Below are 18,406 nucleotides of genomic sequence, written 5' to 3'. Positions count from 1 at the left end.
GAGTATAGCTGCAGTGCATGCTGTTGAGTGCCATATGCCATCCATGTTGATTGTTGGGTAATGAGAGATCTGTGTAATATCTTTGTGCCACCTCACCTGTAAGTGTGTGTGTGTGTGTGTGTGTGTGTGTGTGTGTGTGTGTGTGTGTGTGTGTGTGTGTGTGTGTGTGTGTGTGTGTGTGTGTGTGTGTGTGTGTGTGTGTGTGTGTGTGTGCGTGTATGTGTGTGTGTGCGTGTGTGCGTGTAGAGGTAAGCAATACAGGTCTTAAATTACATTTTTTGTTTTCTCCTCACAGGTGGTGGGTCCCCCCTGCAGGAAAACTGATGTTAGTGTCTATACAGACTCTGACAATGATGATAGGTATGGTGAGGCATAGGCGGGGTTGTCAGGGGCTGAAGCTGTGCCATCATTTGACATCCCAGTTTTATCCCCTCCATCCTCGCACACAGTCACAATGCCTATACATACCCCATCAACAGTGGCCATAGATGAGGGACAGTTGGTGGGTGGTAGCATGGGACAGGACAGTGTGGGGACTATGGCAAGTGTGTCTGTACACAGCAGCCATAGCCAGATGACCGGTGAGGTACCACACAGGCAGATATAAAGGGGTGCTCATAGGAGGGCTGCTGGCCATCATGCCCCTGGTAGAAGTACCACAGTGGGTGTCACCCGAAGCATGTTTCAGGCCATCATATAGGCATAAGCACGTATGGAATTTTACACCAGACAGAGTCTGAGGCTCCAGAGGGTTACACATTCTGCTGTACTTGACAACATCCGTGATCATGCAGGTGCCCACCATTATTTTGCAGAGGTTCTGGATAGACGGTTGGGTGAGATGGTGGGAATCCTTGATTGTGTGGTGTCTGTGTTAGAACATATGTTGCATGTAGGGCGTTAGCCACATGGATGTAGGTCAGCAACACTAACAGGTGGAGGTCTATGTGGATGTGCAACAAGTTACAGCGACTCCCATAGTGACAGTACCAGCACTGCAGGGGAATGCTGTCCACACCACAACACAGCAGGCCACATGCATGTGGTCCTGGACGGACCCAACAGGGACGTGGATCCAGTGGACATTTGTCATCATCAGGGGAGAGTAACATATCTGGGCTTCTACCTGGTAGTGCCCATGGAACACCTAGCAGGCACAGTTTCTGTGTCTGTGGCAGGACACGGTGAACTGTACACCCTGCCATTTATGGTCTGCAGCTGTCCAACAAACCCCTGTATAAGGCAGCCACATGGCAGAACTGTGTGTATACATACACACACACACACACACACACACACATCACCAACATAGCTAGGGAACCTCCATACCTACACACACCACATCTGCACAGCCCAATTGACAAAGAACCCCCTAACACACACACATGATGTCAACCAAATGGCTCAGCCTAGGTCTTTGGCAAACCCACAATAAACCCTGTGCATATGATGATACCTGTGCCATATCCCTGTCATCCATACCGCTGATGCAGGGACATGCTAATATGGTTCTGATGCACAGGGTGAATGTGCTAAGGTTTAGCAATGTAATGCTGTTTAACATGTTTAAAGCTGGAATGTTTAATGCTTACATGTCAGAGGTTGTAGCTGTCCAGCCATGATGCATTATAGCTGTTATTAACACTGACTGATTGTGGTCTCCATAATGTATGTATCAGGGTTTGTTGTGACATATCTCTTCTGAGGGATATGAAGTCAGTAACTCACATGGATGTCACCATGTACTGACTGCAATCATCAGAGTATGCTACTGTATTTCTAAAGATAGGAAATGTGTGAGTAACACACCACATGTAAGACTCCAAACACTGGCCAGTCTGCAGATAGCCCTACAGATGAGAGTTTTCTCAACCACATAACACTGTCATGCCAGACTTTAAATCATGTAGAACAGCCATATCCACACAAACCCTGTTAAACCATTACTTCAAATGTCGAACAGCAATACTTACATTTTGTCTCCATGTCTGGAACATCCCCCTCCTGTTTGTTGGCCTGTCTCCACAGTGTATGCTGTAAGAGGTATTTCCAACTACCCTCTGTTATGCTGTTTATCAGACACCCACATGACATCCTGCTCACTGTGAAGGAAAATGGCCAACACCCACATGAAGTGCTTAGTTATAGAAGTGTGTTTCCATGCAATTGCGTACAGGAATGATACCACAGCTGTTCCACATGCAATTAGCAAGTGGGGGACTGCAATTTGTGCACAGGCCATCAGCTGATCATGAACACTACTTACAAAACTCAAGCTGCTGCCTATGCAAAACAGATGTACTTTTCCACATCCACAAGAGAGGGAGAGAGAGAGCGAGACAGAGACAAAGTAAGAAAGGAAGGGAGTTAGAGTGTAAGAGCCAAGCGTGTTTGTGTATGATCCGTGGGTGGAGAGTGGTATCTGGGTATTATAACAGTTGCCTATATTGTTTACTAATCCATACTGTCACATAGTAATTGCACATGGCTGTACACATTTATGGCTGAGGATTGCCTACAACAACCTCTACAGTGTTTGAAAACTGTTGGCCTTGTAATGTGGACATTGGAACATATAGGTCCTTAATATAATGATGTAGCAAAACCCACACTGCAATGGATATTGTCATTATACAATCACCCCAACAGGATACTGATGACACACACACAATCACACACTTACCAGTACTGAGTTTCAACCCCCAACCTGAGTATGTATTGCTATTACAGTGTTATGCAGTTATTGCATGTGCCATGGAGCTTACATGCTGAAGAGCTGTCCAAAGGTATCTTTGAAGGTGACTGACATCAGCAACAGTGCTAAAGGAGGGGTAAAGTTAGTGTAGTAAGTGTGAATGTCCGCAAAATCAGTTCTCAATGAAGACACACACATTACCACAGTTGGTAGGATCAAGATTAGAACTCCTACCTAACTAGTTTGCTGCATTACAGTATTACACAGTTATCACAAGTGCCATGGAGCTTAAAGGGATGAAACAATGCCAAAGGGTTATTTCAAAGTGAATGACATCAGCAGGCGTGCTAAAGTAGGGCAATGGGAGGTGTAGTGAGTGTGATGTGAATGGCTTCAAAATCATTCATCTCCACACACACACACACACACACACACACACACACACACACACACACACACACACACACACACACACACACACACACACACACACACACACACACACACACAAATACACACACACACACACGCACACAGACACACACTTGCCAGTACTGAGATGCATAGGTTTATTGCTTCACAGGTGTCTAGCAGGTGAATGGGCCTGAAGGCTGTACAAGGCTAGGCAAAGGGAATACCTTGGCATCAGGCCACATGACAATAAATAGTCTCCAGTGTGGCTCAGGGGTGTGGTCCCTGGAATGGTCCCCAGCGGTGGGCATTGTATTCACCATCCACTCATCTGGGTTACTATTGTGGGTGGCCAGTGATGTGCATTGCTTCCCATGTATGTGATCTATATTCCATAACATGGACAGTGTCTGGGTTGTGCACATGTCCCAGACAAATGTTCTGTGATGTGTGGAAGTGTACTTGAGGTCTCTGGGGCATGTTGTGTGGACAGATTTTTATCTTCTGATGTAGCATTCCTAACCTCATTTGGTGAGACCTGGCTATGTAACTGAGGTTGTGCTTGCACCTACATTGACAGCATAATACAGGTATTCAATGCAGTTAGTGGCATCTGTCCATACTGGGCATGTGTATAAGGCATAGTATTCCCTTTGTGGGTTACATTTGCAGACTCTACAGTTGTTGCAGGCGTCTAGTGAGGAACATAGCAAAAGGGCCACTGTAAGCATTTATTTGCCTACTTCAGGTATGGAACAGGGTGCCATGTCCTTTTACTTGCTGGATAACACACAGTCAGGAGCTATAACACATCATAGTACTTTCTGATGTCAGTGGTACTGTTGTGGTCAACAGGCATGTAGTCCACTGCAATCACACTGTGGTTGCTATCTGTGAGGCAATATGCAGGGAACTACCAATATAGTGGTTGTTGCCTAGCCAAGTGTGTTAGTGAATGAGACGTGGGTGGAGAGTGTTCTCTGAGTAATAGAAGGGTTGCCTATATTGTTCACCAATCCATAATGTCACATGTAGGGCTATGGATTGTCTACACCAGCCTCTCCAGTGTTTGACATCTGTTGTCCTTGTAAGGTGGTCATTGTGACATATACTAGGTCCTCAACATAATAATTTAGCAAAGACCACCCCAAAATGATCCTGTTATTACACAAACACAGCAGCCTCCATACGGGATATTGATGACAGACACACACACTTGCCAGTACTGAGATTCAAACCCCTACCTAGCTATGTATTGCTACTATAATATACCACATGTATTGCATGCGGCACAGAGCTTATAGGATGGATGCTGTCCTAAGGTACTTCTAAGGTGAGGAACATTACCATCCCTTGTAAATACTGGCATTGGATGATGTAGTGGGTGAGAGATCCCAAAAAGAATTTTACCCTACACATACATTTACATTTGCCAGGGGTGTGGTTCAAACCTCTATCTAACAATCTTTATGGACAATTATGTTATGCATTTACCACATGCACCACTGACATGACATGGTTTAGGGCTGGCAACAGGTACTTCTAAGGTGGATGATATCTGCAGGACTGCTAAACTCAGAGTCTGAGATGTGTACTGGGGCCAAATTCTTTGAGGTACAAACATACATATGTACACACACAAACACTTGCCACAGATGAGATTCAAACCCATATCTACATAGTTACTGCTGCTACATTGTTCCCCATTTATGGCACACGTCATGGAGCTTACATGATGGAGGGCTCTCCACAGGTATCTTTGAAGGTGACTAACATCAGCAGCAGTGCTAAAGGAGGGGTAAGGGGAGAGTAGTAAGCGTGAATGTCCATAAAATTGGGTATCATCAAAGACACACAACAAGTAATCCTGTGGAAAGGTATAATGCAGAATTATGAGAACTATTGGAAAAGGGAGAATGTCTGTTTTTTTTTTTTGATAGAGGTGATGTTAATAAATTGTTTATCAAAATACCTGTGATACCTGTGATTTATGCATTAACGAAGATCCATAAGGATCTGGTTAAACCACCTGGAAAGCCTATCATATCTAGTGTTGGCTCTTATTTGAGTCATGTGGGAAAATTTCTTGATTTTCAACTGAAAAAAATATTTGAGTAAAGTCCCTGCACATATTTTTAACACTCAGGAGTTGTTGAATGGTGTTAGAGATATGGAATTGCAGGAAGACTATTACTGAGTGTCTATAGATGTGAAATCTTTGTACACCAATATCATACACAGATGGGGTCTTGAGGTTGTGATGAATGGAATGGGCAAGGACCCCCAGACAGCTTTTTTGACGTGTTTACTGGAATTTTGTTTGACTCATAATTATTTTGTATTTGAAAGACAATTCTTTTTGCAACTCAAGGGTACTGCTATAGGGGTATCTTTTGCCCCCATGTATGCTGTACTGTATATGGATTATTTTGAAAGGAAATTTGTGTATCCTACCCATTTTTATAAAAATAGGGTTATATTTTATAAGAAATACATAGATGACCTTATTCTTATTTGTACTGGTGATTTAAGGAATTTTTGGAATTTTTTGATACATTAAATAATAATGAACATGGCTTAATGTTCTGTTATGAACTAAACAGAAAAAAGATGAATTTTTTTGGATGTCACACTATATGGTGATGGTACAATGATTGGATACAGGCCATATAGGAAGGAAATGTCTGTGAATATGTTTTTGCATGCAGCCAGTATGTATCCTGGGCATTTGTTGGACTCCCTTCCTTATGAGGAGTTCAAAAGTATTTATGATCGTACGAGTGATACTAACTTGAAAATAATGGAATTGACCAAAGTTGAAATGAGATTAAAAATGAGAGGGTATAGTGATGAAATGCTTAAATGCTCAAAGCAAAGTGTAATTGGGGGTGTTACTAAAAGGATGCAAAAGAAAAACAGGAATAGGGAAACAAGTACTCCATTTGCTTTGAAGAATAATAATAATGAGAAAATGTATTTTGTCACTAGATTTTATACTTTTTCGGAGATATTAATTAGTATTGTTAAAAGATTACTGAGGATCCAAATATTGGTGATTTATTTCTGAAAGCTATTACCTTTTCCTTTTCTAGAGGAAAAAATTTGAAGGAAATAATTATGACCTTGTATCGAATATTAGCACAGATGCGTTGGTTGGAACGTTTCCTTGTGGGCATTGCAGTGTGTGTGACAAAGTTAAAAATGTATCAGGTTATTCTATCAATGGAAAACTATTTGTCTCAAAGTACTCATTTAACTGTAGTTCAACTGGGGTGGTATACATTTTGGGGTGTAATTGTTCAGAACCCAAACTGTACATTAGGCAGACTAAACGTATGGTTAGGATCCGCATCCTTGAACATTTGAGAGATGTGAGGAAATATAACCATCTAAGTCCTTTAGCAAAACATTTTTGTGAAAAGCATGGTGGCTCCATTTCTGATTTATTTTTTAGTGTACTTGCCATACCCCTTTTGCCCAGAGGGGACGATTTTGTTGCTAAATTATTACAGCTGGAAACTAAGATGATTTCTAAATATCAAACATTATCTCCCTTGGGTCCAAATCAAGAGATTAGTATTTAATATAGTATTTAATGTAAAATGTTACTGATGCTATTTTTTGTTTATTAATACATTTAATGGAGACTTTTTATACTATGCTCTGTTGCATATGTGTTTAACTGTGCAATCTGATTAAATATTGAATTAAGTAGTAATATAATCAGTACATTGATTAATTGCTATTTGTTGAAGTATAAAAGGCTGTGTAGAACTTTATTTCTTTGATCCATGAAGGCGAGTTGCTGAGGTACCAGATCTTCGATAAATGCAAGGTGCTGGTGCTGATTTGTGTGTTTCGTTGGTAAGCTTTACCTACCTGTAAAGCAGCTAGAAAAGAGTTATGCACCTTTGCTTAAAGTTACAAATAGGACACATGGAGTTTAATGGAGGAATATGTAAAACATCTATCAAAAATGTGAGAAAGATAATCCAGGATGATAGAAACTGGATCTGAAAGTGGTTCACCCCACTGGAAGTGGCCCATATCATGAATTTAATAAATGTGCTCTTATTCTTTTTCCTTGTAGTTACCTTCTGTGCAGAGGTAAGAAGTCAAATGATTCCAGAAGAGTAAAGGATATCAATGGCCAGCTGTGGAACAGCAAAAATTATTCAGTTAGTTGAGGGCATGAAGCTTGCCAGTTAAGTCAAGAGGGACCTAAAATTTTTAAGGCACAAAAGCTGCTCCAGGTGATGAAGCCACAGAAATTCACAGTTGTAAAGGCAGAAATAGGGCTATGAGAGTGACCCTGGACTTGATCTTTTTGGCTTTCCATATAAATTTGGTTATAAAAGAAAAGTAAGGAAATGCATAAATAACTCATGGAGGCTGTCTCTGGACTAGATTATCTGTGAGTTGCATCCCTGAAGTGGGTAGGTAGGGGGTAGAATTGACAGTTGGTGTCAGTCAGGGATGCAGACAGATTATGGTAAGGCCTCTTCAGTGATGGAAGAGTTTCAGTGCCATTGTCATGCTGAGGTGCCACTACTAAAATATTAACAAATATCTGCTGAGCCTGTCCACAAGAGAGTTGGCTTCTGTGGGACTGTGAGTTTCAATCTGAAAGCAGTTTGCAGAGATAGCACATTTCAGCACATTCTGCATCGTCATATTTTTTTGACTTAGGGGATAGGAGTGTGCCTGTCCCCCTTCCCTGGCTATGGATACCACACAGCAGTCAGATCTTCACTATGGGTGGCAACTGCTTCCTTGGGTAGGGGTAATGCAAAAACTGCTAGGTGATGACTCCCCTCATTTCCATGACATTGATGTACAGAATGGCCTTTATCTTCAGACAGATAGCCCTGAAAATGTTCCTCACCTCTCATTTGATGTATCTGTGGTGTCAGATATTTATTGGGAGTGAAAATGGAAGGGACTGCCCAGTAAAATGCTGGGAGTGGACAGCCATCAGACTGGAATGTTTCTTGTAGGCTTTAAAAATGATTACCTGATCCAGAAGGAGACCATTTATTCCTAAAAGGGGTTAGCTGTAACACCTTCATGTGGTATCTTATGTAAGGAATCAGAAAAATCATGATCACTATGCATTTGGCAAAAGGCTGCAGGAACTGAATCAGGGGGACTATCCACTCAAAAGGCGAATGCTCCCTGACTGAAGGCTGACTTTACAAATGTTTGTGTCCAGAGCGCGGTATACAAAAGTGAGAATCTGTGAGGGCTGCATGTAGGACTTGGTAGTGTTTACTGGCACTGTCTAAGGAATGTAACAATTTAAAGACTCCTGTGGTAAAATTAGATCTTCCATTGTTTGATGCAGCTGGGAACCAGACAGTGAGATGTGAGAGTACCTTGGCCCCTTACAGCCTCTGATTTGCTGCAACCACAACCATACATTTGGTGAAATCCCTGGGGCATGAGGTGAGATCAAACAATTGGGCTTGACATTGAAAATGGCTGACTGACCTGAAACAGTATGGATCTTCTTGACTGTCTTACTACATTTTGTGCAAGCAGGCATCCTAAAAGTCCAGTACATCTAGTCTCATCTTTGGCATACAGGGAAAAATCTATTGCACTGAAACCAACCAGAACTTTTGTTTTAGAATAAATTCATTGAAACTACTGAGACCTAGAATTTCTTGAAGTCCTTGAATTTTTTGAAGATAATAGCTGGATCCTTTCTGGTTAGGTGGAACCTGTATGGTTCTATTTGGCTTTCAATATAAATTTGGCCATAATTAAATATGTCCCTTTTTTGAAGAAAGTTTTGCACCTTTTTTCTCAGTGTATGCTCCTGATGGGGTAGAGCTTCTGGTAGTGGGAAGGAGTGCAGCGTGTGAGGCTTGTGAGAGTATAGAAAAGGACTTTATAGCCTTTTGATATAATAGCCTGAATTCATTTGTCCTGTGTCATTGCCAGCCATGTGGACAGATGGAGGGACAATTGACCCCCAACTGCCATCATAATGAAACAATTAGGCAAGCCTTCACAGACTCTACTGCCTTGGTGACTCACCAGAAGAAGAGCCACAGTATCCTTATCTGAGCTAAGAGTTCCTACCCCCTAAGTGGGTGTCTATTCTGGAAGTTGCATTTACCGTTATGGTTTCTCACAGACTGCTGGCCTTTTTGCTGCTGCTGTCCCACAAAGAGGTATTGGAGGCTGAAAAGAAATGGCCTGAAAAGGTTAGTGTTACTGAAATTGGTGTTCACAAAGGATGTCTCAACAAAGGAAGTAAAGCACAACCAGTGATAATAGAACATAGCAACTGTGGAGCCCGCAGCCCTCATTGCACCATTTGTGGCATTATGCACCATCAACATAGTGAGACTGCTAATCAACAAAATAGTAGCTGTCTGGTTGACAAACTCAGAATCAATGTCACCATCTTCAGGCAATCTTTCCTGTATCTTGCTCATTTTTTCATCAAGCACTACATCAGGAAACCCAATCGTCTGCAGCTGCAAACAAATTTGATTCTTGAATGAAAGCCAGTCATGATGCAAGCACAAAGGGAGAGTCACACTGAGAAGACTACAACATTGATGACATGATTGATATGGAGAATCCCCTCAGAATTCTGGCCATCTGCACTGAAAGGTCTGAGTCATGATTGGTCAACCATGACCTATGGTGGCACCAAGAGGGTCCTTGGAACTGAGATTGGCTCCAAACCCCTTAATGCTAATGACTCAGTCTTTTTTGAGGTTGCAGAATAAAAATAGCACTGAGAGCATCAGTCTAAAAATAGTCATTTATGTTCCAACCCCATATCATGGGTCTGAAAGGAAAGGTGGCCCTGTTCTATACCAGAACTAATGACAATGATGGCAGTGTCAAAATGGAAGGTATTAATGCGACACAATGCAGTCCCAAATCAAAACCTGCAGCTAGCACCAAAGAACCAATGCACATAACATATTTTTATTCTTGTTCTTGCAGTACTCAATGATCTTGTTAATCTCAGGGCCAAAATAGGGACCAAACAAGAAGGCTTCAGAAAAGCAGGTTAAAGTGAGAGGTTCCAATTCTACACTTGCAATAGAGGGGGAGGTGAGCAAATTCATTTTTATTCACACCTAGGCCTTCATTTTGTCATAATCAAAATCAACAGTAATATGGTGAAAATGAGAAGAGGCAGTTGACTTACCTGATCTGATAGGCATGGCAGACAGAGGTCTAGAGCAGGAAAACATTCTCCTTTCTGCATCATAGAGGGAAGAAATACCATCCTGCTTACCTATCCTAGGTAGCTGCTCTTTCACCACAATAACCATCAGTTTAAACATATCAGTCACTAAATGGAAAGCTAGACTTTTCCTGTGCACTAGGTTCTTTGGGGGGAATGGGGGGTCATTTCCCTATAGGAGCCTCACTCAGGAAACTCCTTTCCTTTTATGATGCTTCCCTTTATATGTGGGTTTGGAAAACTTTGGGGTAGGGGCCTTAGACCCTTGGGAAGGGAGGGCTATCCAGGAGTAGGAAACCAATACACTTAAGAAGGGGAGGGATCTCCATTAGCAGAGGCAGCTTCAGGGAGCAAACTATTAAGAATTAACTTGTTTCAGAAATGAACAGTTCTCTTGTTGAATACTTTGCAGATCTCACAATCAGTGATCAGATGTTTTACACCCGAAAATAAAATACATAGGATGTACCTGTTCTGAGGCTGAGTTTTATGTCAGCATGAATTATACTTCTTTAAGTCAGAAAACTTTTCCATACCCATACCTTCATCCACATGCAGACAAAATCCAATAATCACTTTCGCAACCCTCCTCTCTCCCAACAAGAAATAATTAGAAACCATGAAATTAAAAGAATAGAGGGAGATTTTGTAACCTGTGCAGACTAACTGTAGTGCTTCATGTGAAAAACCTGCTGTAGAAGAGGTTCAGGCCTAGTAGGAGAGGCTACTAATGTTGCAATAGAAAGCTAGAAGAATTAATGAATGAATTTAATTTTATTTATTTTCTATACATTTGATAACCAAAAATTTCTGATGATACATAATCAAAACAAATTATATTAAAAGTACGTATAGCTATATAGCTATATATGTGTGTGTGTGTGTGTGTGTGTGTGTGTGTGTGTGTGTGTGTGTGTGTGTGTGTGTGTATCTCACACATACATGCATGCACACACACGCAAAGTTTGATACATAATGAAAACAAATTAATATTTAGAAAAACTGAATAAAGATCAGATTAATGCAGTAAATGCTAAGAAGAATTCAGTACTTCCAAAGCGGTAAAGTGAGAATGGCCAGTCAGGGCTAAGCTCAAAGTGAGTAGGGCAGTAAAAGATTTAGTAGACGATGTTTGAGCTGTATTAGGAGAGTGTGGGGGTGTAGTGTTTAGAGAAGAGGAGTAATACTTAGACGACAGGAGAAAAGAGAGGAAGGACAGAGAAAGAGACAGCAGAGTGGGGTGGGATGAAGAAAGGGTAGAATGTATTGCATTATAGACAAGAGGAGGAGCTTCAGTCTGGAAAAGTGTCCTGTTCTGAACTGACTAAAGTCTGCAGCATCCACTTCTAATGGTTTTGAAGTGGATGGAGCAGACACTGTCAGATTTTCAGTTACTCTAGAGAATTCATAGATTCGTAGGTAGGTACTGGAGGCCCTTTTAAGCCTAGCCAGGTTCCCTTTTTATGATAGAAATACTCTAGCCTGTTTGGTTATAGATTGATCTTACTCATCCCATGGTCAATAATTACATATTACCCCTAATGAGAATAACTAGGCTCACGCCATAAATACTTTGAGGGAACCCATGCGTCCATTAGTTGTACAGGGGACAATCCTATGCATAGATCCAAGCTGCACTAGGATATGGTAGGATATGTATTCTGCTAAGTAATGTTGTAGATCGCATCATCAAAATGGCATTTGAAAAATGACATTTCTGCTGCATTTTTGAAAAAAAAAACTTTAATTGTTGAAAAATCCGACATTTACATTTCATAGTAGTTTGTTTTTCGGGAACTCTGAAGTGTAGCAATATTGGAGTTGGTACACAGACATGATTCCCCCAAAAGAAGACCAGTATTTTCTTATGTTTGTTTCGTTCTATTTCCTTTCAGGCCGATGGTCACAATTAAGAAGGATTTGGTGTAAGCTTGTTCATTAAGGCAGTGTGTAGCTGACATTTACTTGTAAATGCCTTTTCATAAAAGAACAGGTACCTCTTCTTAGGCTCACCTGTAAATGCTGTAATATTTCTGAAGACCTTTTCCAAATTTTCATTATATAGATATATCCAAGAGTTAATGAAGTGTGTATACAGACATTTTAGTCTTATGGAACAACTGTTGAAAGGTATTTAATATTAATTTACTATTAAACAGTGCAGGTAGATTAAGCTCTGATAACATCTCTTCTAACATTCAGTTTATAACTTGAGAGTTTTCTGGTTCTCTCCACATTCCAGTCCTGTGGAAGAGACGTTTGTGGATCCAGTAAATTCAGTACTGCCTTAATAAGTATATTTGAATTTTGAATATCAACTCAGTAGTCATATGTGTGTTATTCTTTTCTTTAACATTATCAGTTGTGCATAGATTCTATGAAAATGGTAAACAGGTTGTTAGAAAGTTATATAAAGAGGTAAGAAACCATGTTTAGCACCTCTCTGTATAACAGAATTTCTTCTTGTAACTATAATTTTTGAAACAAACTAGAAACAGAGACTGTCAGCCTAACATTTGTGCTACTGTAAGTAAGATTCTTTTTTGCTAAGTGTCTTTGTAGGCTGTATTATTTTCCACAATAAGTGTACAGACAAATAGGTTGAGAAAGAGTATTATCGACCTGTCAGTAAGAAAGAAAATGAGACTGAAAGTTATTTTAAAAATACCCAGAAGTACCAGAGCTGCCACATTTCACCAGTTTTAAATGAAAACACAGTCTTGGTAAAACTGCATGATTATTTTCATTTTTTTTACAAATTCCTAGAAAACATATCTGTTTTGAAAGGTGATCCAGTAGCTTATTATTCAGTTTATCTGGTCACCCTCATGATGATGTCACGTTAAGGTGTTTATTCAGACTTAATGCAAAGTATTGTTGCACTTATTTTTAGCCATATCATCATTCAGACGTCTGTCATCTGATCAGAGATAAGGTATACTAATAAGAGTTCCTCTTTTGCATCAGCTGTCCTGCATAAGTTGATCCCCTCCTTGTGGGCAGTGCATTTGCTCATGCATTCACCATGGTCTTCCTGCTGATTTACTGGCAGCTTAAACCATACGCAGCTCATTCAGTTCAAGGCATGCTCTGCTGACTTAGTCTCTGCAGTCAGAATACGCACTTAACCTTTTACTCTTTTTGCAGCAACTTAGTGCTCTGGTTTTGAGTTAAAGGCCACTGAAGACATTTCTTTCATCTGATGCGTGCTGAGCTATTGAATCTTGCATCTGGTGCACAGTGTGTTCTCAGGTGGGAGGTGAAGTATTCACTTCCTCAACAGAGATAAAAATAGTATGTTAAAGCTTGAAACATTAGGGTCTCCATGCACTATAAGTTTATAGGCACATACCTTATATACCCTAATTCTGCTATTTTCAAGAACATGTGTGTCTGAGATCATTTTCCTTTTATGTAAATAAAATCACTGTTAATTGGATAATATAAAATACCATAGTAAATGCTGTGTCAAGCATCAGACACCAATAGTTCCTTCTTTCAGATACAAATGTACACTGAGACTTATGCATTGCAATGTTGCTACTGCACTGAAAGTCACAATGTAAGGCTCAAGGACATTACTGTCGTTGTAGTAGCAGGGGTATCAAAATAAGATATTAGCTGAGACTAAAGCTCTTTCATGCATTAAAAGTGACAATTTCTTGGAAAATATTCTAATTAGGAAGCTTACTATAAAAAAAAAAACTTTGGCTCAAAAACAGAAAAATAGCAGAGAATTGTTACTTAAAAGTTGTTGTAATTTATCTCTATACCAGATTCATGTTCAATAGCTCTTTCACAAAATGCTGAATTTTTCCTAAAGGAAATTATTTATATAAATAAATGTGGGGAAACTATACTCTTCAAGCTTAAATATAGTTTAGGCCTTGGCTTTATAGTCCAAGTGTTCAAATCATGAGCAGTAAGTCTTTTGTGCAAAAATTTGCCGGTCACAAAGAGTGGTACTTGCATATTGCTTAATGCCTTATATGAGTAGCATGTATGGCAGTGTTACTTGCCTGAGAATGTATTTGAATGTCAGTTACAGAAGATGGTTTCCTAAAGCACTGATAAAAAAGTCAAGCTGACTGTGCTGTAGGACTAGCATTTCTTTTGTTTTTCTTTTTTGACAGGATGATATACAATTACGGAGAGGCAGGAAAACAACAAAGAAGAAGGAAGAGGATGTGGACATTGACCTGGATGACCCAGAAATTAATCACTTCCCTTTCCCATTCCATGAACTGATGGTGTGGGCAGTGCTCATGAAGAGGCAGAAGATGGCACTTTTCTTCTGGCAACATGGCGAGGAAGCCATGGCCAAGGCCCTGGTGGCCTGCAAACTGTGCAAAGCAATGGCCCATGAGGCATCTGAAAATGACATGGTGGATGACATATCACAGGAGCTAAACCATAACTCCAGGTTACTTTCTATTTATATTATTTTCCAGAGCTTTCTGCTCACAAAAAAGAAATAAAAGCTCATCTAATTTTACCATTCTTAAGCACCCATGTACATATGAGATCATTTTTCATTTACATAGTTAAAAGCACTTGTTTATACAAGGATGACAAGTACCATAGCAAGTACCATAGGAAATGTTTAAGCAAATACCTAGTATGACTCTGTGACAAAAGGAGACATCTTTGTTAACATAATTAAGTTTTTCATTATAATTGATTACAGTGTGCTATTTTATTGCAGGTTGTTATTTTAAAGTGAGTCACATGAACTAGAGAAGGTTGATTACTTGAGAATTGTAGGAGGTGATAACTAATATTTTCATTTAAGGGGGGAAAAATTCCAGAGTTTTCCGAGGAAAACCGATTTGAATTACCTCTGGCATATAACAAAATTTTATGTGAAAAAATGATTGTTTTTGGTTTACCTAGTTAATATTGTTTTCTTGTTTGATTGCAATGTAGTCTGCTTAAAGTCTATTTCCTTGAATATTAAATATTCCACGTTAGGGAAAAAAAAAACAAAGCTTTTGTTTCATTTAGTGAGTCATAGGAATTATAGATTGCTGATTACTTGTAAACTGTGGAGGGAGCTGGTGACTACTGTTTTATTTAAGGGGAAACATAAACATTCCAATGTTCATAGGTTCATAGGTTGGTACTAGGCTATTGGCCCTAGGCCCTATACAAGCCTAGCCATAACAATTCCCTGGCTATTTATTCCCAGAATATTTACTCCCCATGTTCCCCTGTCTAGCAGGGTGACTGGCATGATCCCTGGGGTGAATTTCCTATCTCCCATCCAATGGTCAAGGTTCCTTTTGAAGAGAGCCAAAGAGGCGCTCAGCTTGACATGTATAGGCAGTCTATTCCAGAGTATGGGGAGTCTCTTTGTCAGGAACCTATCCCTCCAGCTTGTTTTGTTCATTGTAATGACCAGGTTTAGATCCCCAGAGCATGTGGCTCTGAGGGATTGGGATTTCATTAAGTGCAGCATGTCCAACAGCACTGAGTTTGACATGGCCTTGTATGTTAAGCAGAGATCGCCTCTGAGTAGGTGATATGCGACAGAGTATAGCTGGAGTTTTTTTAGACGGTCAGCATAGGGCATCTGCTTTAGGCCTTTGATACTTTTAGTGAGGTATCTCTGTGGTCTTTCCAGTTGTTGCGGATGTCTTGTGAGGTACATACCAAATGGGGCATTGTACTCTATAATGGGTCTAATGAGGGATATGTACAGTGGGACAATGACCTCCTTTTTTCTGGATGAAAAGCCCTTAGTGATGAGGTGTGCCACATAGAAGGATTTCCTGACTGTTGTGGTGATGTGGTTATCGAAGGTGAGACCACTGTCCACCTGTGTCCTCTAAGTCCCTTATCACACTTTCGGTGTTTAGTGTACTGCCACTTATGTGGTAATTCATGGGTACATGGCTTTTCCCAAAGGGGATAATTATACATTTCTTGGCATTGGGCTTGAGCCCATGGCTCTGGCACCAAGCATCTGTTTCTGTAAGGCCTGCAAGTGGACTTTCTTTGACCTGAATAGGTGTTGGAGTGGCTCATTTATTCTTTTTCTTTGTTTCTGTAAGGCTGTTTTGTAGAATATCCACATCATTTGGGGATTCAATAATGGCTCCCAGTTTGCAGTCATCTGCAAACTTTGTTAGCCAGAGTCCCTTAGTGCTGGCCTGTACTTCAGAGAAGTAGATGCCAGACAAGAGCGGTCCCAGGACTGAACCCTGAGGTACTCCACTTGTCACTTGTCTGGAGCTGGATTTTTGAGTCAGTTACTTTTACAGTGTGGGTTCTGTCAGTAAGCCAGTTGGCAACTCATCGAGTGATGTAGGGATTAATGCCCAGCTTAGTAAGTTTATCTATGATTCCAGAATGGGGGATGGTGTCAAAGGCCTTGGCGATGTCCAGATATTACCCTCGTCCATGGCACTGGAAACTGATTCGAAAAAGTCAATCAGGTTGAAGAGACAAGATCAGACCTTTACGAAACCAAACTGGGTGGGGTCCAGTGTTTGAAGGTTGCCAATGTCTTTGTTTATAAGTTCCATGATACTGTGTTCCATAGCTTTGCAGATCAGGCTCTTCAGACTGAGGGGATGATAGTTCCCGGGATCCAAGGAGGATCCCCCCTTGTGGAGTGGGATAACTGTAGCTGTGTGCCACTCATTGGGCACAAAGCCTGAGGTGAGGCTATGATTAAATGTGACACTTAGGTGAGGTGCCAGTTCATTTTGTAGTTAATGTAGTACACAACCCGGGATGTTGTCTGGTCCCATGGATGCTGTATTCTTAGCTTTGGAGAGTGTGTTTTTTACGTGTGTGGCCATGAGTACGAGAATTTGTCAATCTTTTGGTATTGAGATGGGCCCTTTAGGGGGGTGAGAAGAGGGTGAAGCTGGCACTCAATTGATCTGCCAGGATATTGGCAATATCCTTGGGATCAGTATATTTAATGCCATTCTGTTGTAGCTCAGAGCAGATCTGAGTATTGCCATTTAGATTCTTGACATAACTATAGCATGCCTTGTGGTTGTCCTTGGAATGTTTGTCAATTTTATTTTCATAACTAGCTTTGGAGGATTTCATGAGGGATCTCAGCTTCTTACTGATGCTGGTAAGGGAGTTTTGTTGCATCCTAGGATTTTCCTCTTTTCTGCAACAGTTTCTTCTTTCTGTTGTATAGTTTGTTTATGGCAGGGGACCACCAGATTGGGTTCCTTTTTTTGGAGGAGACTGTCTTGGTTCTGTTTGGAATGGCATGATTCATGCACGAGTGGATGTGCTCATACAGTGCCTTAGTGTAGGATTCAGCGGTCGAACTTTCAGTTCCTGTCTGCATGGGTGTCATGAAGTTTGTCACTTCTGACTTGAGTAGCATGAAGTTGGCTTTTGGAGATGTTTTTTATGGAGGTTTCCCTACTGGGGGGTGGGATGTGGACATCAAGGATGATTAGCTTATGTTCAGACCTGACCAAAGAGGGGGTGACCACTGGTGTGGAGCATCAATCTCCCATGTTGGTAATGACCAGGTCTAGGATAGTTGAGCCCCTGGTGGGACTATGGATTAGGTTGCCCGGGGCATTGGAATTTATTAATTACAAGAACTGTTGGGCAAAGATGTTGGTACCCAAGTATTAGGGTGTTTGGTTGTATCTTAATATTATCTAGTATGTTTAGAAAGGTGTAGTGAGAATCTTGGGGCATGGTGTGGGTTCTGTAGCAAGCTACAATTTGGATTGCAGTCTTACCTAGTGTTAGTTGCACCTGTTTCAGATGCATTGTGTTGGGCAACTAGCCTGGAGGTGTGAATATCCTTGGTGAATATGGACACTCCTCCACCTTTAGTGTTTTGGTCCTGGTTTGGTGGCCTGGTATTGCAGGGGTGCTCTATGGAGCCTTGACTCAGTTACTGCACAGATATCGATATTCTCCATTTTTAAGAGTGCCTTGAGAGAGTGCATTTTAAGGTTTAGACTTCTAGCATTGAGTAGCATTACCTTCGGATTTTGCATGCTTATATCTGTTACAGTGGTGGTTTTGTCCTTTGAGCCTTGCCCAAAAAAGGCACTATAGGGGTGGCAAGAGCCTTAGCCAGTAACCTGAAT

General features: G+C 40.8%; 1 protein-coding gene across 6 annotated transcripts in view; it reads left to right on the top strand.

Moving 5' to 3' along the window:
* The window catches only part of TRPM3 (transient receptor potential cation channel subfamily M member 3), a 2,946,644-nt gene that overhangs the window by 2,478,976 nt on the left and 449,262 nt on the right, over positions 1-18,406 (top strand). For all 6 annotated transcript variants that reach the window (XM_044064372.1, XM_044064373.1, XM_044064374.1 and 3 more), the window contains one exon: positions 14,456-14,745. In XM_044064372.1, the coding sequence (XP_043920307.1) occupies positions 14,456-14,745 (290 nt within the window). The remainder of the gene's footprint in view (positions 1-14,455; positions 14,746-18,406) is intronic.

The sequence above is a fragment of the Protopterus annectens genome, chromosome 2.part2, assembly GCF_019279795.1.
Source record: "Protopterus annectens isolate FY-2018-M chromosome 2.part2, PAN1.0, whole genome shotgun sequence".
NCBI classification, from domain to species: Eukaryota; Metazoa; Chordata; order Ceratodontiformes; family Protopteridae; genus Protopterus; species Protopterus annectens.
The sequence above is the reverse complement of the archived record's forward strand: the minus strand, read 5'-3'. Positions and strand labels throughout refer to the sequence as shown.